This window comes from Nelusetta ayraudi, unplaced genomic scaffold, assembly GCF_046127955.1.
Source record: "Nelusetta ayraudi isolate G7.1 ecotype Tasmania unplaced genomic scaffold, CSIRO-AGI_Nayr_v1 ptg000056l, whole genome shotgun sequence".
NCBI classification, from domain to species: Eukaryota; Metazoa; Chordata; class Actinopteri; order Tetraodontiformes; family Monacanthidae; genus Nelusetta; species Nelusetta ayraudi.
In genome coordinates this window covers 2,839,900-2,861,735 of record NW_027466106.1, presented here as the reverse complement: position 1 = coordinate 2,861,735, position 21,836 = coordinate 2,839,900, and the positions used below count along the sequence as shown (strand labels likewise).

The 21,836-nt window shown below is 48.1% G+C and overlaps 3 protein-coding genes across 4 annotated transcripts; 2 read left to right on the top strand and 1 right to left on the bottom strand.

Annotated features, from left to right (window-relative positions):
• Nucleotides 1-10,516, top strand: ndnfl (neuron-derived neurotrophic factor, like). Its single transcript, XM_076038407.1, has 4 exons — nt 1-458; nt 3,214-3,454; nt 5,705-5,829; nt 7,913-10,516. The coding sequence occupies exons 2-4, from the start codon at nt 3,276-3,278 to the stop codon at nt 9,346-9,348; spliced, it is 1,740 nt and encodes a 579-aa protein (XP_075894522.1). The 5' UTR covers nt 1-458; nt 3,214-3,275; the 3' UTR covers nt 9,349-10,516.
• A 113-nt stretch (nt 10,517-10,629) lies between these two features.
• On the top strand, nt 10,630-13,457 carry dnajc9 (DnaJ (Hsp40) homolog, subfamily C, member 9). The gene is made up of 5 exons (XM_076038413.1): nt 10,630-10,945; nt 11,901-12,041; nt 12,242-12,496; nt 12,590-12,676; nt 12,763-13,457. The coding sequence occupies exons 1-5, from the start codon at nt 10,772-10,774 to the stop codon at nt 12,868-12,870; spliced, it is 765 nt and encodes a 254-aa protein (XP_075894528.1). The 5' UTR covers nt 10,630-10,771; the 3' UTR covers nt 12,871-13,457.
• fam149b1 (family with sequence similarity 149 member B1) lies at nt 12,981-21,599 on the bottom strand. Of its 2 annotated transcripts, none has more exons than XM_076038401.1 (16): nt 21,017-21,599; nt 20,587-20,703; nt 19,876-20,020; nt 19,273-19,421; nt 18,989-19,132; nt 18,713-18,874; nt 18,440-18,621; nt 17,672-17,814; nt 16,911-16,979; nt 16,325-16,437; nt 15,943-16,167; nt 15,294-15,417; nt 15,057-15,182; nt 14,893-14,968; nt 14,529-14,672; nt 12,981-14,085 (listed from the first exon to the last, which is right to left on the bottom strand). In XM_076038401.1, exons 1-16 carry the CDS (start codon nt 21,082-21,084, stop codon nt 14,003-14,005), a joined length of 2,070 nt encoding a protein of 689 aa, XP_075894516.1. In that variant the 5' UTR covers nt 21,085-21,599; the 3' UTR covers nt 12,981-14,002. The 2 variants fall into 2 exon arrangements, with proteins under 2 accessions (XP_075894516.1, XP_075894517.1); XM_076038402.1 differs by having other exon boundaries at nt 18,713-18,871; nt 21,017-21,598.
• Between the last annotated feature and the right edge of the window lie 237 nt (nt 21,600-21,836).

The window sequence follows — 21,836 nt, the reverse complement described above, 5'->3', positions numbered from 1 at the left end:
TTTCAACACGCGCACGCACGCTCACACTGCCCCGAGGAGGAGGAGGAGGAGGTAAACATCAGGGATCAGGGAAAAGAGGAGGAGAAACAGCAGCAGGAGGAGGAGTGACAGGAGGAGGAGGAGGCCGGATGATGTTCACTCAGCATTCAGCAGGACTTCATGTGGAGTTTGGAGCGGCAGGGTGAGGAGAAGGAGGCGGGACAGCCCCGGAGGGACACCCGACGAGTCGATCCCAGAGCCGGGAGACACTTTCCCGAAGTGGAGGAGGAGTGAGCGGCTCCCCCACAAGAGACCAAGAGCCAGAGGAAGAGCCGACAACAACCTGCTATCGCTCCTCCTCTCCTCCCCTTCTCCACCTCCCTCCTCCTCCTCCTCCTCCTCCATCCTCGCTTCCCCCTCTCATTTGATCACATCCTTCACTCCGCTCGCAGGAGAGGGCGAACGTGCGCTGACAGAAGGTAAGAGGAGGAGGAGGAGGGGCAGATGGGGAGGGGGGGGGGCTTTGCAATGCACGGTGTCGTCCCCGCAGAGCACAAGTGTGCGTTTGTTTGGGTTTGTGTGTGTGCGTGTGTACATGTGTGCGTGCACGGGAGAGAGGATGAAAGACAGAGTTGGACTCGGCGAGTGCGTTTCGCATTTCAGCTGCAATGTGTTCAGTCCCAAACTTGTTCTTTTTGGCCAGAGCTGTGACAGGTTTTTTTTGCAGGATTTGGGGATTTTTTTTTGCATGTTTGAGGGTTACTGATGTCCGTCGTCTCGACATTTGAAAAGTGTCCATGTGCAGCAAAGGGAAGGGGAAGACGTAAGGCGCGTGCCCGTCCCACCAAAGTGTTGCACGGAGATGGAGCAAGGTGGCACAGAAGGTCAGCGGAGGCTGGTAAACCCCCGTATGGAAGCGAGTCAGATCAGTTAGATCAATGTTCCTCTCAGGTTATGGTGCCACAGGACGCTTCCTCTGCTCACGGCGGTTCCTGAGGGGACAAGGCATCCCGCGGGGACCACCCCATGCCATTTAATCCGTCCCTGCCCACAGATAGCAGAAGGCAGATGGTCCTGCCAGAGCGGCAGCGGGGAGAGATAGAAGATAGCGGACACAATGAGCCGGCGCACCGAGCCGTCCCTCTGAAAGCCAGCCTGCGTCAACTTTTAAATAAGCCAGTGAGTGAGTGAGTGAGTGAGTGAGTGGAGAGGCGGCCACAAAGAGGGGAGAGCAAAAAAAAAAAAAAAAAAAGTGAGCTTTTTTTCTGGTTTTTAAGGGTATTTGTAATTGAAGCCCAAAAAGGCTGCGTCCAAAAAAAAAAAAAAAACCCAGTCGAAGGCCTGGGATAATTATAACAGAAAAAGGAAACTCATGGAGAAGAACAGAAGAAGTGACCATCAAAGTCACCGGCTGGTGTCTTTAAAGTGGAGTCTATTTATTTATAGCGGGCCATACTTAACTTCTCTGGGCTCCCCTTCCTTTGTGAGACCCAGTTTCTTCTTCTTCTTCTTCTGTTTTTTTTTTTTTTTTTGCCTTTATGATAATTCAATTGGCCATAATTTGCTGAGGAGCTGTATGCATATTTTATCAGCGGCTGCATTTTGAAGGCACGGCCCGCCAAGCTTTTGTGTGTGTGTGTGTGTGTGTGTGTGTGTGTGTGTGTGTGTGTGTGTGTGTGTGTGTGTGGATGCGCATGCAGCCGTCTGCTAATGTGCAGCACATTCAAACACAGGACGCACCAGTCAGCTGTGTGCGTTTGGCAAAATCTGTGCTGTGGCAATTTTGTCCTTGTGCATGATGTGTGCGTGCATTCGTGCGTGTGTGTGTGTGTGTGTGTGTGTGTGTGTGTGTGTGTGTGTGTGTGTGTGTGTGTGTGTGTTTTGCATTTCCTGTGATTCCAGCCCTCCTTTAGTTTTTCCCCTCCTCTCAGTTTCTCCTCTTTTTTTCCCCCTCCTCGCCTGTAATTACTCCGGGATCCAACATCCTCCTCTTCCTCTCCTTCTTCCTCTTCTTCTTGCTCTCCATTTCCACACATACACGCACACTCCCATTTCAATCTGCTTCTCTCTCCCGCTGCATGTCTCTCAGTTAAAGCTTTATGTGTCGCTCCCCTCTTCCGCACTCTCTCCCTCCCTCTCTCTCCCTCTCTCTCTCCCTTGCGCGAGGATAATGAGCAGGCAGCCTCTGCGCGACTTTGTAGCTCTGCGACTAGGGTTTTTTTTTTTTTTTTTTTTTTGCGGGTTTGGATCTCACGGCGTCCCGGGGAAGCCCAAGAAAACACACTCAGATGTACCTTCTGTGGAGGGAAAGAAAGCAGCCGCCTTGGTGGTTCCACAGCGGTAGTCATCTGATCCACGGGGGCACGGCGCTAACATAATACACCTTGTTAGACGGGAGGCGGGGGAGTGTGTTTTTGCCGAGGCTGCGTGACTTTGAACAAATGTGTTTTCTCCGGGGAGCAGCGGAGAACAGCGAGACCTGTAATCATCCGATCCACCGCCGTCGACGCACACATAAATATAACGCACATGAAACGGTGTGTGTGTGTGTGTGTGTGTGTGTGTTGGGGGTGCGGGGTGTTAAAGTGGTGCCAAGAAGAAAGTAACGAGAGAAAGGAGATACAGAATGCGACGCTAACGCGCGCGCACCCCCCTGCAAGGCTTTTGTGCGTTTGTGTTCTGTGATTGGATTTGGCTGCACACGACCCCAGCAGGTGTTTGTTTTCCGTGTGCAGTTTTTTTTTTCTTTTCTTTCCCCCTCTCCTTCTTGATAAACTGGCCACTAACAGCCGTGATGACAGACATTCGGAGTCCGGGGCTCATTCGGGCTAAAAATAGAAATGTAGGAGTAAAAGGCATCGACTCGGGAGTGATATTAGCAAATCCCACTTCACACTTTGAAAAGTATGGTGCGATGGCTGATTTTTTTTTTCTTTTTCCCTCCACTTTTTTCATATAGATACAGCTTGCGTCAAGCTGTTAACCCCCCCCCCAACACCCCTCCCAACACACGCGCCTGAGCAATATAGCACGGCAATTTCTTTCCGCCTGCATGAATAATTCTGTGTGAATAGGATGGGATGTTCCTCCATATCAATGAATCACCAGCCGCCGCAGCTCCTTAGCGTCCGCGTGAACGCTACAATAGGAATTTAACAGCTTCCGTGAGTGTGTTGCCGTGCGTGCGGTTTGGTGAGTGATGGCCTTGACCTTTTACTCCGATGTCTTCTGCAGACCTCAGACGTGGTGTGGGGGAAAAAAAAAAAAAAAGAGAGAGAGACATACGCTTCTGCAGCATGGCCCTCCTTCCCCTGTCCTGGTGTCTGGCAGCGGCTCTGGCGCTGTTCTGCGGCCCCTGGTGGCCCCAGGCCCACTCGGCTCTGGCCCCTGAGAACGAGGTGCCGCTTCGTCCGACGACGTGGCTCCCGGAGGGGAAGATCACCACCGTGTCGCTCCCCAAAGGACGAACTCGCAGGTAGGATGACAGATTGGACGTGGGCAAAGGTGCGAGGCGTTAAGCGGTCGTGTGGGCCAGGTGGCGGCTCTCGTTACTGCTGCTGCTGCTGCTGTTTCACAGCGCCATGAAATTCCATTAAATAGCATCTGTTGGAGGCTGGCAGTGCAAGCAAACCATCTTTACAGTCTATAAACAACAGTATTTCTCATTTGAAATGTAGATTATTGCACATAAACCCTGTTAGTAGATGCTGCCGTGGCAGCAGCTTTGTGAGAATAGGACGGTATTATTATCTCATTAAAAGAAGAACTAAGAATAGAATTGAAGACTTTTTTTTTTTCTTCCAGTGGACAGCATGTTTTTGCTTTGCTCCAGACTGAGTTTGGCCAGATTGATGAACACCGTGAAGCGTCACAGCTCCCCTGTGTGTGTAAAAGCCGAACCTCATCAACTTCTCCACTTTCCAAATATTGCTTATGGGCTCTTGTCTTTACCAGATGGGTTTGTGAAATGCCAGGTATAAAAAAAAGTTACACAAAGGAACACAAAGTACAGAATTTCTTCTCAAAGATAATAAGTAATACGGTGATAAATAAAAAAAACAAACTATTAAAAAAAGAGAGTGATGTTTTTTTTTACCTTGTGGCTTTAATTGAAAACGGAAAAAACTGAGGACAGAAATTCTAATCAATTAATAGATCAGGCGGTGTGAGGTTTGGACTAATCTCACTTGCAAAACAAACACGGACAATGGAATATTCATGGGAAAACAACGCCGAAACAATTAAAGTTGTGCGTAATTAAAAAGAATGAATAGAATCACGTCCCTTCAAAAGGACACTGTGTGCCAGAGAGGGAGCGCTTGACCCCATCTGACTGGCTCGTAGGAGTACAACAATGCCACGAGCACAGGACAGGGGGACCCACTCTAGTGTGCGCTGGCAGGCAATAATGAACAACGCCAATGAGCAATTTTCCTGAGTTCAGAGTCTTTAAACGGCTTATGTTGTCCCACCATCGGGCTCAACGCCAGCAGAAAGACAACTGAAAATGTTGCCTCCCGTAAAGTAAATGAAACCAAATGAAACAACAGCTTCACTGCAACAGTATCACATGTTGCAAGCAGGTCACAAGTAAGTGGATCATCCCATCCCCCCCCCCCAAAAAAAAATCACATTTAAAAAACCAAATTGGATATTTATGGGAAGAAAAAAATATTCATTTTAGCATACAGATCTCCCTTCCCGCTTCCCGCCAACCTCTGACTGGCGAAAAAGTTCCCACTGAGCGTCATAAATAAAACCTGAGACCTGTTCGTCAGATTTGCCCTTCTTTTTCTGCTTCAATAACACCAGACAGCGTCTGATTCCAGCACCACTGCAGAGCGAACGAGAGAAAGTGGAGCCCATTTGGCCTCGACCCGAGGCGGCGCTGCCAGTGCTCGCGTTCCGAAATCGCGGTGAGGCCGAAACCTCCCCCCCCAAATAAATAAATAAATAAATAAATAAATAAATAAAAAGCATCTCCCTGTGTGCTGCAGTCTGTCCATCCGTGGATGAGGTCACGCAGAACGGCGCCGCGGAAACAGTGATTCAGTTATTAATCACTCCGCGTAATAAGTCGTAAAGTGCCTGTGAGAATGACAGCGTTGCGCATCTGCTCGGAAACAACGGCCATCTGCGCGGCATCGTGAATAATGATGTCGGCGGGAGAGGGAAGCAAATATTTGTTCGCAAACAAACCGCGCCGCAGCTTCGGCCTCATTACGGGTCGCTGGTGAAAAGGTGGAGGAATGGGTTTGGGTTTAAATCAGCAAAAGCGTAAGGGGGGGGGGGGATTGTCAGCATCGGAATTAAAAGTAAAGCCAAACGGTCCTTTATTGAGCCACTCACCATGCAAAGCACGATCCCCGGTAGCTACAGCAGCAAACAGGCAGATATCAATCAGCCTCATCACGTGACTCCCCGGGTCACCTCCCCCCATTCTGCTATCACGCGTCCGATCGGCGCGGAGGCAATTTGGGAGGCGAGATGTTTCAAACAGCTGCAGCCAGCCGAAAGGTTTTCAAGACAAGGGTAATCACGTGGGCCCAAATGAAAAGAACTTTGCGCGGTGTGCACCCGGAAGACATCTTTTGTCTTTTTCATCCGTCACCTTGTTGCTTAAATGGGAAGCCGGATGTTATCGGGTTGACATTGGCGGCCGCGCCGCGGTGATGAATCAGACTCCTTCTCGCGGTGACTATCTGTGCCGTCTCCTCCTCCACAGGCTGTACTTCACGCTGAAGAAGAAGGCTCCGGCCATGTCGGTCACCGTCAGCCCCTGTGACTCCCCCGTCGAGTGGAGCCTGGCCGCCCGGACCTTGAAGGACAAACCGCTGAAGAGCCTGCAGTGTGAGGGAACCACACGCGTCCTCAGATAGCCCCTTTGGCCTCGTCGTCGTCACTCAATCTGGCCGAGCCCGAGCGATCGATCGATGAGATATTATCGTGCCAACACTCCAAACTTTCTTATCAGACCCGGCGAAACTTTTTCACCAGGATTCATTGTAAAAATAGTTGAATACCGAGGGAATTGTGGGTTGAACTGCAGCCGGGGCACGTCTTGATCTCATGATCTCAGGAGGTCAGTTGAACTGATGAGCGAATTGTTGAGTACAAACAAAAGTTTGTTTAATCTGGAGAGAGTTGAACTTGCGTTGAGAGTTGATGGAGTTGAACTTGAGTTCTAAAACAACAGTCTGAGGCTATTTTACAGGGACTTCGTTAAACTGTTGCACCTTGTGCATCACCCAAAACTGTCCGTACAGAGACTGTGAATAATTACATAACAGACTACAGAAGCTGAACATCCTATTTATACCTAAGATCTTTTCATCTAAAGATGTGTTTCTTTCATAAAGCGGCCCAAGTTGTGCGTCTGTATTTTCCGTGCAACTTTTCGTACAAGTAAACTTCTTCCATCCACCTCTTCTGTTGAGGCCTGAGTGAGTGACAGTGACACAGATGTGACAGTGAGGAGTGTAATGGTCTCCGCTCGTCACATTCTGATCCATATTTCATGAGGCTTTTGACCTAAAATCCCATAATTTGAGAGAGAGGGAGAGGAAGAAAAGGGGAAAATAAAAAGGCCAGCCAAGCTCTTAATTCAAACGCTGAATAAACAGTCACTGCATCAGCGAGGCTCTTGGATTTTACAACTTCAGACAAATCAAGACATGAATCAGAATTTGAAATACAGGGCAGCAAAAATAACAAGGCAAGACTGGAGAAACAATCAGGGAACATGATGAATCTGGCAAATTTTACAGCCTGGGCCGATGCAGATTTTTCAGTAAACTTGCTTTGGAAAGTTTCACGCTTCTTCTTTTTTTTTCCAAGTTATCTAAACAAGCCTCCCCTGATGGTAAAATATAGTTATGGAGTTAAAAATGACACATGAATCATTCAGACTCTGAGCTCATGGTTCTCCATCGCCGGCCTAAATTATTCACTTTGATTCTGACACATTTGGTCTCATTTGAGGCGCAATTTCTGCTTCTCCGGGAGAGGAAAACAGGGAAGACAAGCACTGGTGGGTTTCATCCGTGTTTAATGGCCAGACGCATCACTCATGAACTCGGGAATGTTGGCGGCTACTAGAATCAATCAACTTTTCAGGAGCAAACAAATGAAACCCTCCAGAGCAAGCAAGGTGTGAAAGTGGCCTCGTAGGAAGAAACCTAGAGCAGATCTGGACTCCAGGGGGCGCTCATCTGATTTGACTGGTTGGGTTGAAAAGGAAATAAAAAAGAAAATTAGACAAGGCAACTGACATTTTATCTATTGCGCATGTTGTATTTTCTTTCCCCCAAAACTTGGCAACTTTATAAACACTAGTTGTGGCCATATTCTCTCCGGGGTTTCACGGATTTGAAAGAGAAGTAAGATCAAGTTTGATGTCAGAAACCAGGAATCAACAATGACATTGTTTGCAGTTTCTTTCCTGACCACTACATCCTGCACAACCTCACACACCGGGTCTTTAACTATAAAACCTTGGAATTTAATTCAGGAACATAAATATCACTTCTTGCATACTCATCAGGCTGGAAAGGGAAAAAAAAAGACTAACATTGGCAGAAACAGTGAATAGCACTTTTGTCAGGCTGCACAGGCAAAGTCGGCTCTTAACTCTGCAGACATCAGTTAATCAGAGGCAGCCATGCACCAGCTGATACCCGAAGCATGTTTTCAGCCAGAGCGTGTCGTTTAAGCCGCTTCAGCTGGCAACACTCAGTGCGATCTGCGACCTCGCGGTGACGACAGGGCAGAAAAACTTCCGGCCTTCATTAAACAAATGTGTAACTGTCTCCGAGACTCACGTTCCGCACGATTCGAAGGGCACCACTCGGCTTTAAATTGGAAATGGAAAAAGTAACTGATGGTGACCATAATCGATGTGCACTGTGGGTTGTTTTTTTTTTTGCTCTGTCAGGGAGCAGCAAGAAGAGCACGCCCGAGGTGTGGTGGCAGGGACCAGGGACCGAGGAGAGGATGCACAGCTACTCTGGCAGCGCCGTCAACAACTACAGCGGTCCGTCCCACCCTCACACCTCCGTCTACATCCTGAGACTGCGCTCCAAGCTGCAGGGCACCAGGGCCACCGTGTACCTCCACGAAGGCTCGGGGCCCTCGGGCGCCTTCCCTCTGCTCCCCGCCGACCCTCGGGTTCACACGCTGGGCGTGGGCATGACCAGCGTCACCCTCAGTTGGGCGCCCAGCGCCTCGGTGACCAGCCTCGCGCACAGCCGCAAGGGCCACGAGTACTGCGTCCGCGTCAACTCCCAGCAAAACTACCCCAGCCTCTGCGCTGCCCGGGTCAGCGAGGGGAGGCAGAGAGACCAGGACCAGGAGAAGAAGGCCAGGAGGAGGGGCGCCGCCGTGTGGCCCATCTTGAAAGAGTGGTGGTGGCAGCAATGGGACTCCTTCCCCAAAGTCCAGAGCCCGGCTCCTTCCAGTGGGGACGACGAGCACGACGAGCTCCGGTGTGCCTGCCGGGGCACGGAGAGCGTCTGCACTGTCTCCGACCTGGCGCCTGACACCCAGTACTTCTTTGACGTCTTCGTGATCGACAGGCTCAATGGGACGAGCCGGGCGTACCAGGGCACAGCGGCCCGGACGCACGAGGAGGCGAGGTCGGCTATCGCCACGCTGAGGGAGGGGGAGCTGCGGTGGGTGTCTTTCAACGGCAGAGGCTCCGACTCGGAGCAGTTCTTCGCCTTCCGTCCGCGGGGCCCACAGCAGAGCGGGCTGCTCACCCTGCAGAGCTGCGGCGGCGGCGAGAAGGTCAAGGTCACCGTGTCGAGCAAGGGCCAGGTGTTGACCTCACAGGCTGTCAAGGGTGATTTAGCCCACATCTGGCTCCAAGGAAGCCCCTCTTATCTCATACACTTGGAGAGAGAAGGCAAAACACCTCCTGCCGGAGCTCCGCCCGGGGGGCCGGTAGCCTCGGTGAAGATGCAGGTGTCGTCGGCGTACCACCGCAGAGGGGTTCCGTCTCTGCCCTCCACCCTGCAGATCAAATCCTTCAACCGGCTGCGCGGTTGTGACAGCGTCACCCTGGCCTGGATGGGCACCGAGGAGAGGAGCCTGTACTGCGTCTATCGCAGGAAGGTCGGCGAGTACGACGAGGAGGCGGGGGCACCGTCGGCCCTGACTGCGCCCTGTCTGGGCCCCGAGTCCCGCTCTGACACCGAGAGGGTCCTCTGCAAATATTTCCAAGAGCTGAATCCTCGGCGGGCCGTGACCACGGCTGTGATCGGAGGCCTGGAGCCCGCCACGGCCTACGTGTTTGATGTCTATCTAATGAGACGCTGGGGGATCCCGATCAAGTACGCCAGTAAGATGGTGAAGACAAGAAAGGAATGTTGAACTGCTGCCCTCTACAGGCGGTATTCAGAATTTCCCGGACAAGGGGGGAGCAAGGAGTGGAAAAAAAAAAAAACATCAGCCATGGACGTGCTGTCAAGACTGACCATGAGAACAAAGCCGTGACTGTTGTGGAGGACTGTTACCATGACAGGGAGCAGTGGTTATATTCCATACACGTGAATGGACGGAAGGAAAATGATAGCGATCCGCACACCAGCAAGAAAACAAAAAAAGTTCATTCCATTTCTATTCCAGCTCTTGTGCTCTTGTCATTATGTTTTTTTCATCGTTCATCATAAGGACGTGCCAGTTGTTCAAGTGCTTCTCTTCTGTGCGGGTACAAAGGACGGATGAGCTTTGTGACGACGGAGAGTCGAGGCAGAGACAACAAAAACAGGGACTGTGCCAAATATGCAACAGAAACAGATGGGGCAATAATTAGATATCATCTGAGACGCGCTGGAGGTGTGAACGGGGGGGTGAGGGGGTAGGTGCAGTCTATATCTCAGTGCTGCATATTGTACAGGCTTAAAAACAGATTGGTGCAATCTGCAGACGCTTAGTTCAAAGTCAGTGTGTATCTTTGTGTTCTGCTTTCGCATGAAGCAGTGAAAAGTACTTGGTGACTTTCCTCATTGTCTTTGATGTATCGTTGTGCTGCGCTCAAATGCACCAATAAATACTTGGGAAATCTGTACATTCAAAACAATGACCCTGTTTTTTGACTCTTTGCAATCATATCATATCAATCATCACGGTATTTCAGCGCCAGGCTTTTAGCATGACCTTCGGTTGCAGGAAGAATTAAGTCAAATATATTGTTGAGAATAATAAATTACACTGAATGGCTGCTTTTTCAAATTAGCATTTCTTGTGTTTAATTAGTAACAGTGGAAATGTACTAGCTAAAAAAAAAAAAAAAGACAACTCGAAAATCATAAGTCTTCTTATGTTCTTATACATTTTCTGAGTTGCTTACGGAAAAATCGCAAAAATGATCACAATCGCAGTTTACAAAGAATACATCTTGAATCTCTTTTAAAACCATGTCACTACAGTTAGTGTGGTATTTAAAGGTATTTAGAGGAACAAATATAAAAAGGACATTGGTGGCCATACAAAACAGCTTCTGGGCGCTATAAAGTTCACGAGGATCTGGCACGATTGTGTCGGGGTCCCGCGCAAAGCCTGATTACGCAGTCCGACGAATTCGTTTACGGTAACCAATCAGACGACGACTGTAACGTCTACGTAAGCACGTCGTTGTACGTACCCATGCCGCTGACAGTACAGCGCGCCAACTTCGTGTTGCCGACACACAAAAAGAAAAGAGCAGAGATAAGAGGCCGCGTTGCAACATCGTGTGTATCGGCCCGTTGAAGTTACATTAAAGGTGGTTGAGGGTTCGAATCACTCGGCCAGAATGGGACTGCTGGAGCGCTGTCAGGAGCTCTTCAAGACCTCCAACCTCTACGAGGTGCTCGGCGTCAAGAAGGAGGCAGCCGAGGCTGACATTCGAAAGGGCTACTACAAAGTGTCCATGAAGGTGCACCCGGACCGGGCTCCCGATGACCCGCAGGCCACAGAGAAATTTCAGGTAAGAGCTACCAAATGTTGCATGGCAGCTCACGGCACCCGTAGTTAGCAGAAAGCTACGTTTGCTAGCTAGCTAACCAAGCTAGGTTTGTTTTTGTTAGCTTGGATATATATGACGTATCCTATTGTGCAAGTGCCGACTTAACATGAATTTAATTTTAACAGACGATTGGTTGTCATTGCCGCTAATGTTTACATTTTAAAAGCATGGCTGTGAACGCCCTTTTCTACAGACTACAATAGCTAGCTAGTCATTATTTTCTATGCTTCTTTCCAAAGTAGAGTTGTATGAATAAATAAGTCTATTCAGATGTAGAATCACCAACCGTCCCTTAAAACACAGAACTGTACCGTATTTAACTATGAAATGCGTCCCGTTTTAAATCGATACGGGACGGGGTTTGTCCCGTATTTCTGAGTTGTATTTAACTTGAATTTATTTTGGACGCAAACTCACGTTCGTTTTCATAGTTTGCGTTACTCCATATAGCTGCAGGCAACACCTTTGCACAACCCATTCACGACAACTGCGTACTGGGCGCGTAGCTTGCGTAGAATATGCTATGAATCAGGATCCCTTGTTCTTTTCAGCTTTATTTATTCAATTACTTTGTAAAAGCTATGCATCACGCCCTTTATTGATTGTGAAAAAAAAAAATTCAATCCAATTTAAACATTCTGCTTATTTCTAATGTCTATTGGTAACAAAGCAGTTCAAACAATGTGAACCATATACTTTTTTTTTCTTTTTTAACCCTATTTAAAGTTATGATTTACCATGACTGGCGAGCCACTGGCCTGTGATGGCCATGGCCTCGAGCACTGCAGAAGGCGTCTTTTATTTTTCTCAATGGAAGTTGGCAGCACTATTCGAGAGGCATATCCCAGTAACATAGAATCTTTCTTCAAGGTTTCCATACCTGTCATGTCGGTATTCGGGTTGTTTCCTGTTTCAGATTTTGGGAAAGTTGTACGCGGTGCTGAGCGACAAGGAGCAGAGAGCCGTTTATGATGAGCAGGGGGTCGTAGACGAAGAGTGTGACGCCCTGAGCCAGGACCGCTGCTGGGAAGAGTACTGGAGACTCCTCTTCCCCAAGGTACTTGATATTTGGTCATCCCAGTTGGCGTCAGGGTTTCTTACAGATGTGATGGTTATGTGTCGACGGATGTAAAGTCGTAATTTATGTTTTATACATTTTCTTATGAACAAAACCACAATATTTGGTATTGTTACACATCAATATAACAACACGATCCCTCTTTTCCCTGACAATCCGTCTCGATGTCCACCTCGCAGATTACGGTGCAGGACATCCTCGAGTTTGAAAAGAAATACAAAGGTTCTGATGAGGAGAAGCAGGACCTCATCCAGCTGTACGAACAGCACAAGGGAGACATGAACGCCATCACAGAGTCGGCTATGTGCTGCACCCAAGAGGATGAGCCCAGGATCTGCAGCATCATCCAGGCCGCCATAGACGGCGGCGAGGTCAAAGCTTTCTCGGCGTTCACTCGGGAAACTGAGAAGAAGAAGAAGGCTCGCAGAAAGAGGGTGAGAAAATTGTCCATACAGTCGCACTGAGGACTGGATCAGTCATCGTCAGTCATTGTGATCTGGTTGTCGCCATTGCATCTGAACCTCCAGGCTGACAAAGAGCGACAAGAGGCAGAGGAAATGCAGAAGGAGTTGGGGCTCGGCAGTCAGAGTGACAGTCTTGTGATGATGCTTCAGGTGAAACAAAAATCAACTTTTACAATTTTTGAGTTTGCTTCGCTCCTCTCCTCTGACCAAACATTACTGCTTTCTCTTTTTTACAGCAACGACAGAAGTCCAGAGAGCAGAATTTCAACAGTTTCCTGTCTGATTTGGAATCAAAGTACTCGCAAAAAGGGAAAAGTGGAAAAGCAAAAAAAGCAAAGAAGTGAAACGTTGCAGATAAAATGGACATAAATCACAGCGGATTAAGTAGTTTGTTCTTAAGAGGTTTAGTTAAGGATCTGAAGTTATTCATCTGATGTATTGCATTGTTTTATTATTATTTGTTGTATGTGTCAAAGTCGTCCTAACTGATTAAAATACATATTTGTATACATCAGCTTTAAAACACCTTTCCCCCCCCCGCAAAAAAAAAAAAATCAGAAACAGAAATAGATTTTAGAAAAAAAGAACATGCCGGTTTTCAAGCTTTGTCAACACATGGCTATTATTTTGTGATTGAAAAAAAACAAACTACATTATGCGGTAGCCCTGATGTTTGCTGAGGAAAAATATTTCCATGGCTTTGCTTTGACATTAGGGAAAGATAAATATCACAAATACAGAATTTTTACACCAACACAGCGCAGGAAAAGTGTTCAGTTTCCATCCCAAGCATCCTTCATAATCCTACGGTGTAATACTGAAAGAAAACGGGCTACAGAGTGACTATATGTTTAAATAATATCACAGGATTTACATGGAAAACATTAAACACATAAATATGTATATGAAAGCAAAGGCAACCAGAACGGTGGCATCTTTTGTGTCTCACTGTAGTGTGCAACAATATGGAGAGAAGCTCTACACACACTTTGTCTTTTTTTTGTTGTCGTTAAAGGAGTGTGGTGTAAAAATGGTGTTCTTGCAAGAATATACAGTACCAAAGTTTGATGTTGCATCAAAGAGGTGAGGAGAAAGTGCTCATATCCCCTTTGTCCTTGTCTGGAAGAACATCCCCTGCAGTCCAACAAACCACAGCTTGGGATAACATACAGTACAGTCACTATATAAATAGATTCACACACACACACACACACACACACTCACGCATTCATAACATCTGGTGTTTCCATTTCCACACACTGCTCATCTTGTGCGTGTAGATTAAGTTGCTTGACAGTTGTGTTTGGCAGCCACGTGATTCCTGAATTACAAAAATAGGCTTCTGACAAAAAAAATGAACAGAGTAGCATTTGTAGGGAACACAGTTGCTACTTTTGTATTTGAAATTATTATTACTATTTTTTTTAAAGTCAAGTGTGCTGTCATTTTCCGAATGGTCCTGATGTCGACAGCAAACTACAAGCCGGGTCTGCTGGCTCTGGACGAGAGGCCTCCACGGGTGTAGGACCGAGGTGGGAGAGACGCAGGCACCAGTGGAGCTGCAGGCGGGGGGGAAAATCATCAAGATGAAAGAGTGTTTTGAAAACTTTCGAGCGTAATCAAACACCTTTGCATCAGTACGTGATCTACGCCGCGACTGACGCGATATTATGACTTAGCGCACGTAACGCTCAACGTCATCCCGTGTGGCAGGTAGAAAATGTGATGCTGTCGCATGACTGATGTTGTTGATGTGGTCAATTTCATCAAAACAAGAGCCCTGAAAGCGTGGCTATTCTCTGCACTTTGTGAGGAGATGGGAGCACATGAAAAATCTTCTTCCTCCAAGGTGGGGCGTGACAGAGAAAGTTTGAGAACCACTGCCCTAATGCCATGCAAGTCTATGGGGTCAAAAGTCAACTTTGTCCCAGAGACATGGGACCACTTGCAGGTTCAGTGGGATCCCTCAAGACACAGCCACGTCTGTTGACTGAGCACTGACCTGGGACGCCGGCCTCTGTACCAGGTTCCTCCTCATCTTTGATGGGCAAGTGCCCCAAGGGGTGATGGGAGAATGAGTCCAAGAAAGACGAGCTGCTAATGCCGAGGCTGACGCCGGTCACGCCGATTCCAAGTGAGTCTGTAGGTTTAAGTTCGCGCATTTGTCAGTTTACAGGAAGCAAAAAAGGAATTTTACAGAGAAACAGAACATCAAAAAGATTCCATTAGAAATAGCAAAATGGAAACTTGTGAAAGTGATAATGAGTCAGAGTATTTTTTGGCACCTTTGTATGTTTTTATGTAATTTCCTCCCTTTTCTTTTAGAAAAAAAAAAAAATTAAATAAGTTGAATTTCTGACCCGTAGCCACAGACGCTCTGCCCGTGCGGCTCTGCCCAATGTTGTCCAGCACTGTGAAGGAGCGGCGGTACGGAGTGTCCGACTGAGAAAACAAACGTGCAAACAAACAGGTCAGCCGTGCCATCTGTGACACAGTATGTCGTGTGTGTGTGTTGGACCGGGCTTCTTACCCTGTACGTGTGCGTGGTGTTGGGCCGAGAGAAGATGTCCAGCAGGTGGTGCCGATCCCTGGACACTGTGACGCCGCCTTCGTCGTTGATGGCGCTGTGAGCGCGGCTGGAGGGGCCTTTGTTACGCTGCTCGCAAAAAAGGAACAGATAACATGGTTTACAAGCGGCTGCTATCAAAAGCCCTTTTAATTTCCTTTTTATTTGCTTTGGCTGTGATATTTGTGCGTCTCTCTCCACCTGTGCAGGTCTGAGCTGCTGCCCCGAATGAGACGCCTCTGGATCTCCGGCGCTGATGGGAGGGAGGAGCGTGTTCCTGCTGAGAGGCAACAGCGGGGACGTCAGCCGGTCGCTGGCTGTGGGTCTGTGAAAAGAACACGTGCATGCACTTCGTACCAGATCTTCCAGATATTTATGTCTTTACAGCAACTACCTCTTGTCCAAAAACACTGTAGGAGTTGTGAAAATTCACAGCTCAGACCGAGAGGCAAGACGTCAACATGGGACTTTTATTTTTGCTGCAGCTAAGGCAGTGTACTTTATAAAGAGCGTTTATGATGTATTAAAAAAAATGTAAGAAGTTTTCCTTTCCTTGACATTGAGCTTTTTAATACTTTGCAACTCCTAAATTTTGCAGAAATGACATTGTACCTGTCAAGTAAGCTATACTCTTCCACTGTTCGACTCTTTCTTCAATGAGCAGTTCATCACAAGTTCAGCAGGTGCGACAAATGAATTATTCCGCTGCACACAGTCGCCACGAGGCATGAGCTGAAAGGGAAGCGTTTTCAAAGTAATCTCACTCTGCCTTCGCATAACCTCAGAGGAAAAAGGGGGGGAAAAAAAAAAAAAACCCTCCATGGGGGTTCCCATGGAGCCATAAACTCACAGGCGTGTCCCTCGGATGACCTCCTCGATGGATCCGGCCGCGCTGGCCTGGCTGAGGCTGGGAACCAGAGGCAGCAGGGTCCTGGAGGGTGGGTTCCTGCGCCGGGCCGACTGGGCCGCTCGGGGCAAGGAGGAGGAGCTCTGGTCCAGGGTCCGGCGAGGACGAGGCTTGCTGCTTTGGAGCACGTTGGAGCCTGGTCTAAGACTCGGCTGCTCCTCCGGCTCCCTGAGCGGAGGGACAGGTGAGTGAATGGCTGCATTTCCGCCCGCTGCCACCCGGCGGCGCCGAGAGCGCTCTGTCAAACGCGGGTGGCACAGCCCTGCTTTAAATGGTGAAAATGTGCAATGAAATAATGTATTTGTTAACAGTGACAAGCTCATACTGGTTTCTCTCCAGGACGCTCAGGTTCCTCTGCTGCAGGGAGATGCTCTGGATCACCATGAGGTCGTTCAGGCTGTTCTGGGTCGCGGCCGCTCCAACAGGGACCCTGCCGGCCTTCGGAGACAGACGGAGATCATGAGAGAGACACAGTGGTGGTGGTGGTGGGGGGAGGGGGGGCTGAGAGCCACATGGTTAGTTATTTCAATATGTGCAACAGAAAATATGGTCAGATGGGGGGGTGGGGACGTTCATTCATGCAACGGTGTGCAGAGGATCCACATATATCAGCTAAGGCCACCAGCCAAAAGTTCTAGTTACGAGACATTCCGATGCAACAAAATGAATGGCTAGCAAGTCGAAGGATTCCAACATTCTCACGGCGGAGGAAAAACAAAACATCTAAAAGGAAATAAATTTGCAAGTAGGATGCAGTTAACAGAAATGACACACAGCCACAATGCTTTTCGTGTTAATCAGCAGGCACAAGCACATTTATGCTAGATATTTAGAAAAAAATCAATAAATCAAAAGATAATGAGCCACGATGGTCGACTGCCATGTTGGCTCTAAATGACGGCGTTACATACACTGGGCGGCCTTTTCTGCTTTTTGGGTTTCCGTCGGGATTTGTGCTTTGAGCCCCTTGACTTTGTGCTCTTTCGGGGGTGGAGGGAGGGGCGTGGGAGGTGTAAGCAAAGAGTGGCGGGAGGAAGAACAAGAGAGGAGAGGACAGAGGAACAGAAGAACAGGGGTCAAGAGGAGCGACAGGTGGGTGGAGGTGATGGGCGGAGGGTCCGGGTGGGGGGGGGGGGGGGGGGGGGGGGGAGAAAACAGCGAGACAGGTTAATGAGGAGAGAGAGAGACGAGAGCAACAAGCAGGAGTCGCACAGATGACGATGAGGTGTGAACTGTGGAGGAGGAACCTTTGAGTCGGCCTAGTTGTCTGATTCTATATCGATGACTACTGTACATGAGTGAGCCTTTAGTTTCACATTTACAAATAAATTTTTTTCCCAGTTCAGCTATTAAACCAAACAGATTCCAAGTTGACCTGAATCAGAGCGTTCACAAACTTAGCGTTCAGTGTGACAGTTTTAGTGAAAACCCCACTGATCTGTCTGACTGCATGCGGGAAATCATTGATTTTTGCTTGGAACTTTTGTTCGGCTCCATCTTTTGTCTCCAACATTTGTTGACGCAACTTCCTCTCTCTGACATCAGCGGCGGGGAAATATCGCACGTAACCGAAATATCACTCGTTTTAAAACTCTCGCCTAACAAATCTACGTCCACTCTCCCGCCGCCGCGCTGGTACAAATATAGAACACCGCACCTCCGCTCCACTGACCTGATGCTGCAGGCCGGCAGGGATCGGCGGCACGCGGCTCTGTCCCACTCTTGGCAGCATGGAAGGCAGCATGGAGAGCAGCATGAAGGGATTGTGGGATTCCGGCAGCAGGGGGCTCAAGCTGCCCGAGATCTTCTCATCGACTGGTGACCACATGGAAAAATCCAACGACGCAGAGCGTGAGAGGGAACATATGCGAGGAGGTGGATGAAGATTAGGGATGCAAGGCTGCTGTTTTCCCACGGCTGGGTGTGCATCACCACGGTAAGTGTATGGTTTAGATATCATCATAGAAAACTACTCTGACTCGCAAATGCAATATTGTAATAATTGTAAATAATTAAAAGCAAAGATATGATCAGGCCACAAACTATCAGATCAAATTAAACAAACATAAAACTACACAAATGAAATTGATTTTTTTTTCATTCAATTAATATAATTTTCACATTTTTTGCACTATACAGTTACTGTAATTATGCCAATTTCCCCACTGTTTGATTAACAAAGGCCTTCTGATAAGTATAAAGTTTATTGCAATGCCATTTGCCTTACAAGATGTTTGATGTTGGCCTAGGGAATGTGTGATGTAACTGCTGCTTGGTTTGTACTAATCCCTACCTTGGTGTTGTCTCTGACGTCTTTGTTCTCTGTATGTGTTCTTACACGCTATGCATGTATTCGATGCCTTGAAACAAATTTCCCAAGCGGCCATCAAAGCAAAACTCAAACTCTAAATATGGACGTGGTGATGAGACAAAGTCTTACTGGAGGTGCAGCACTCCCAATGGCGCTGAACCAGCTCCTTCATCCAGCCGACCAGCTGCTGCCACACGTCGTCAAACAGCAGGTCGAGGACGGCCTGACGGCGGCAGCGGTACGGCGAGACGGGCGGGAAACAGCGGTGCCTGCGAGCAGACTCGGAACAGTCCTGCTCACACTCGTCGTCCCTGACGGAAACAGGAATGGAATCAGTCGAACAAATCCAATCAGGGCACCGAGCAGACGGATTTCTCGGGAAGCTCTGCAGAAATGACTCACAAGTCTCTGCTGTCGAAAGCCAGATATTCCTCCATCAGACCCTCCGCTTCAATCACGGTGGGCTTCACCTGACCGGTGCCACTGCAGCTTCCGGGGCGCCCGTCCAGTTCTGCCGAGGACGGCTGGCTCAGCTCCGCCCTCCTGCCCTGCACGTTCAACCTTCTCCACAACACAACGGCACATGGAGTTGAAGGACTTTAATAATCACGTGCAGAGATGTTAAGTTTCACCCCGGTAACAAGCAAACCAGCCTCAGTCAGGCTGTGCGCTGCTTACTCTGAGCTGCCCCTGTCTTTGTCCGGGACCTTCACGCTGCCTCCTGTGCCTGTCGATTGACTGATGGCAGAGCTGCTCTTCCCCCCGGTGGCAAACCACCGGAAGCCCTCGTCGCTCGGACACACCAGCTGAGACCCCACGATCCTGAATTGCACACGGCGAACGACCAAAGTCACTGCTTTCATTCAGCGATCATCTTTTCAGATTCCCCTCCACGTTGTGGCTTTGTAATAAAGCTCAGGAGGTCGGTTGGGGGTGGGGGGGAGAAACTGTGAACAACGCACCGAAGATGTGGGAAACGCGTGGCCCACTGCTGGCACTCATCCTGCAGGCCCTGGAGGATGCCTCCCCCGCTGCCTCTCCCTTCGTACAGCTCTTTGTCGATCTCCTCAAACATTTGCTGCACTTGCCGGGACGCCGCTTTGTCGAACTCCTGCGAGACGAGAAAACAGCGGGAGAGCGGCAGTGAGCTCCTCTCATTCATCTGCTTCGCCGCTCTCTGTGACTCATGCCTTTTATTTTATCTCGGAGAAAAACCCTCCATGCATAGTAAGATTATGCAGCCTCTTTGGGAGTATGGGAGTGTTTGTGGATAAGCTGGATAGTTTACATGCAATAACAAAAAACGCTGTGAAGCAGAAAAGAAAAGTATGTTTGCCCAGCTTTGATTTTTTTTTTTGTTTTGTCATTTCTCTTCTGCAGCGTTATGACAACGGAATCCCCAAACAGTTATGTAGGAGCGCAAGCTGAAAGCAAAACATGGAGCAGATGTAGGCTATGCATAACCAAGAAGACAAACAAAATTGTCCTATTAGGTGGTCTATTTTGTGAGAGATAATTTTCCCTACAGATGTTTCTCACAATGGCGTTGTGGACCTGTGACTTACATCGTAGCCCCAGGAGAACACGGAGCTCCTCTCCGTTGAAATGCCGGTTCCTGTAGAGCTGTGGATGCCTGACCAGGATTGGTTGGAGTCGACTGAGATGACCGTGGGGCAGTCAGAGTGGCCTGAGGCTGCAGATGTGTCTGAGCTGCACACAAGGGAAGCAGTATTAGCCAGTTTAACCTTCACTTTGAGACCAGACGTGCACTGCTTCTGCCACCTTCCTGCTTTTTGTCACTTGATATTCACACTGTAAGTTAAAATACAGGATGAACTTGCCATGCAGCTGGACAGCTAACATTAGTTATAAGCCAGGGTCACTCACTGAAGAGTGGTCCTCTCCAAAATGTTTAGTGGTCTCTTTTCCTGACATTCAATCTGGTGTGTCAGGTTAAAGGAACTGAAGCCACGTGGCAAACGTCAAACTAATTGAATATTCAAACGACCTCTTCTCTTATTTACTCTTTTACTTGCCGAGCAGAAGAAGGCAATGTGATATGTAATATCCTGCTTCTGGGTGTTGCGTTTCACATTGTCAGAGCCCCTGAGCCGACTCAAGAGGGTGTAAGATTACAAAAACATACAGGTCAAAAAAATATGTGTTGCCTCAGTGAAAGAGTCTGCTCATCACCTTCTATGTTTTCACCCGTGTGTTTCTCACCTGGTTAAACAACCAAGGTTTAACTGTGTTATGCAAAATTCAAACCCAGTTACCTATTGTGAGCAGAGACAGCCTCGCGAAGATCATGAAGGTAACACTGATGGGTCTGATCATCATCAGCCTCCTCTGGGAGAGGGTGATGGTCAAGGCTACTTCGAGATAATCCCCGGCTGTGTTAAATAAAGGGAATAAACCAAAAAGGTGATGTTCGAATAATATTTCTGGAAGAAGAGCACGCAGCTCAACTTGATACTGTGATACTATGGAAACATAGACAGGCTACTTCAAGACTACAAAAAAAACCATCATGCATTTATTTTTTTTATTGAAAAAACAGATATTCAAAAATCAAAGCATCAACAGCGATGTAGGTTTGCTGTTGCCCAAAAACGCAGAGCTTACAAGTATCAGACGACTGCAGAAAGCTCGTTGACTTTGGTGCAGGAGCAATTTAAAGGCTAGTCACACCTGGTCGTTACTCACATCTCAAGCTTGTGCGACACAGGTCTTCGATTGTAGCGTGATATCATCCTCCCTTGTCTCCCTTTCATACACTCAGGCTCTCGTCTCTCATTTTCGCCTTCCCGTCCTGGGCTCGATGGACGTCTGACATTGCCTCTGTTCAACCTACCCTACCCTCCTCACCGCAAAATCAAATGATGAGGATTTATGGCCGCAAAAAAGGCCGCGGGTGTTTCTTGTCGGGATTTGCGTTAATTTTAGGTGAAGTCTACGCCTGGGAATACGCTAGCTAGTTGTTGACGTTGCATTGACGGAACGCTGACAGTCACTATGACGGGTAGATTAAAAAAAAGGAACAGAGAGCCTCGTCCAACGCTACTGTGGACCAAAAACTTCAATTATAACAACGTTGCTACAATAAATGCACGTCTTGTGTGGTCCGATAAAGTGTGCCATATAATAATGCATGGATAATAAGGACGTTAGCAGAACTAACAACGATTCTGGCCCCCCCCAATATTTTTTTTTCTTTGCTAATGCTAGTAGCAGCACCAACAATAATACGGCTGTCATGGATACGCATCGTAACCCCAGGGCCTCATGGGAAATAGATTTCGGATCAGCATGAGATCGCCGGAAGTTGCTGGTCAGTTTCACTACATTTCCCGTCGTGCATTGAACGCGAGCTCGACACACCGGATACCGTGCACAAAAGAGCTCCGTTTGTCAGTCGAGTCTTAATTTCTGATGTGATAAATTCTAAAGTCGCTAAATCACATTGATGATTCTGTTTTTCCTAAATCAAACATAAACAATTGCATTTTCATTTTTCAGCTAAGGT